This window comes from Mesoplodon densirostris, chromosome 5, assembly GCF_025265405.1.
Source record: "Mesoplodon densirostris isolate mMesDen1 chromosome 5, mMesDen1 primary haplotype, whole genome shotgun sequence".
In the NCBI taxonomy this organism is placed as follows: Eukaryota; Metazoa; Chordata; class Mammalia; order Artiodactyla; family Ziphiidae; genus Mesoplodon; species Mesoplodon densirostris.
In genome coordinates, this window is record NC_082665.1 from 128,824,334 (window position 1) to 128,825,822 (window position 1,489).

The window sequence follows — 1,489 nt, forward strand, 5'->3', positions numbered from 1 at the left end:
GCCGTTCCCTTAGAAACCTGAACTGCAGGACCAACTGCAGGAGGCAGCCCCGGAGCTCCGAGGACTCGTCCCGTACCGCGCCGTCCTGCCGTCCCCGCATCGCGCCGCCCCGCCCCGGCTTGCCTCAGCCGTCGTTGAAACCCGTCACAGCGTGCAGGATCGAGCGCGGCCCTCGCCCTCTGCCAGGCCCCGGGGGCGCCGTCCGTCGGTCGAGGTCATGGGCAGCCGGTCCCGCAGCCCCAGTGCCTACCCTGCGGACTGGTGGGGACCGCAGACCGAAGGACCCGGCCCCGCCAAGCGCCGCCGAACGGAGGAGCCCGAGGGCCCCGAGTCCGAGTCCGAGTCCGAGGCGGCGCCCAGCCTGGACAACCTGACGGGACCTCCGGCCGCGGACGCGCTCACTTCCGTAGTGGTCCTGCCCGCCGGCTGTGCCCTGCACCTGCCCCTAGATGACGTCGACGTGCTGCTGGAGCCCGAGCCCACGTCCGTGCTGCAAGTGTCTCTCCGAGATCACACCCTCATGCTGGTCCCCGAGGCCCTCCTGGGCTGGGGCGTGGAAGGCCCGTGGGGACAGGGCCTGCAACGGGCCGCTTTCCTGAGCGCTCCAGGGGAGTACATGGCCCTGGAGCCGGGATTCTTCTGCGCAGCTGTCCCAGAGATCGCCCGCCAAGAAGAGGTCAACAGGGAGGAAGCAGATGCCGAGCTCCTGCCGCCTGGGATGGAGGCTGAAGCCGGCTCCGTCGCTGAGCTCCGCAGCATCACCGCAAGGGTGTCGGGACCCAGCGCGCAGGGCTTTGTCCCAGAGCCCTGTCCTTGGGCGCCCAATCCTAGTCCAGAGAAAGGCTCTCCTCACCACGACGACAACCTGGACATGCACCTTCTGGAGCCCTTTCCGGACTCACCACTCCAACCTCTACCTCCCTCTCCTATTCCGGGTCCTCACGAGCGCCCCCAACGCCCTTATGGTCCTAAGCGCAAGGCCCAGAGATGTCTGTTCCCCGAATGAACTCCACCCCGGTACACACACACACTGGAGGCCCAATGCATTTCCCGGCGTCTTTTACACTGAATGTCCTACAACCTGGAAATTAAGCATCTCGTGGGCCAACAACTCCTTTTCCCCTCCAGACTGGCTATAGTAGCAGGAGAAGTTATGTCAGGAAAAGAAAGCAGACTCTAGACCTCAGCTTTGAAATGGAAAATCTGCCCAGGGATACCGGACAGTGTGTGTTCAGATTTTAAACATCATTCTCAGGCCTATCCATTCCCGCTCGTTTGCATCAGTTATTTTCTCTCAAATTCTACTCTCTCCAGCACCATACCCTATTGCTACCCTATTTCTCCCCAAACCAATAAATAATTGGATTTCTCATGTTATATGTTTTCCCATGAATTTATAAAGATTTTTAGCCATGGTTTTTCTCTTTCTTGGTGTTTTGAGCTGCTCTCCTGGAAAGCTGCAAAATAGTGTGATGGTTACTATACATAA

The 1,489-nt window shown here is 60.0% G+C and overlaps 1 protein-coding gene across 1 annotated transcript; it reads left to right on the forward strand.

The window, feature by feature from the left end:
- Window positions 1-217: 217 nt before the first annotated feature.
- LOC132490552 (proline-rich protein 23C-like) lies at window positions 218-1,006 on the forward strand. The gene has a single exon (XM_060098878.1). The coding sequence runs from the start codon at window positions 218-220 to the stop codon at window positions 1,004-1,006; it is 789 nt and encodes a 262-aa protein (XP_059954861.1).
- The last annotated feature ends 483 nt before the right edge of the window (window positions 1,007-1,489 follow it).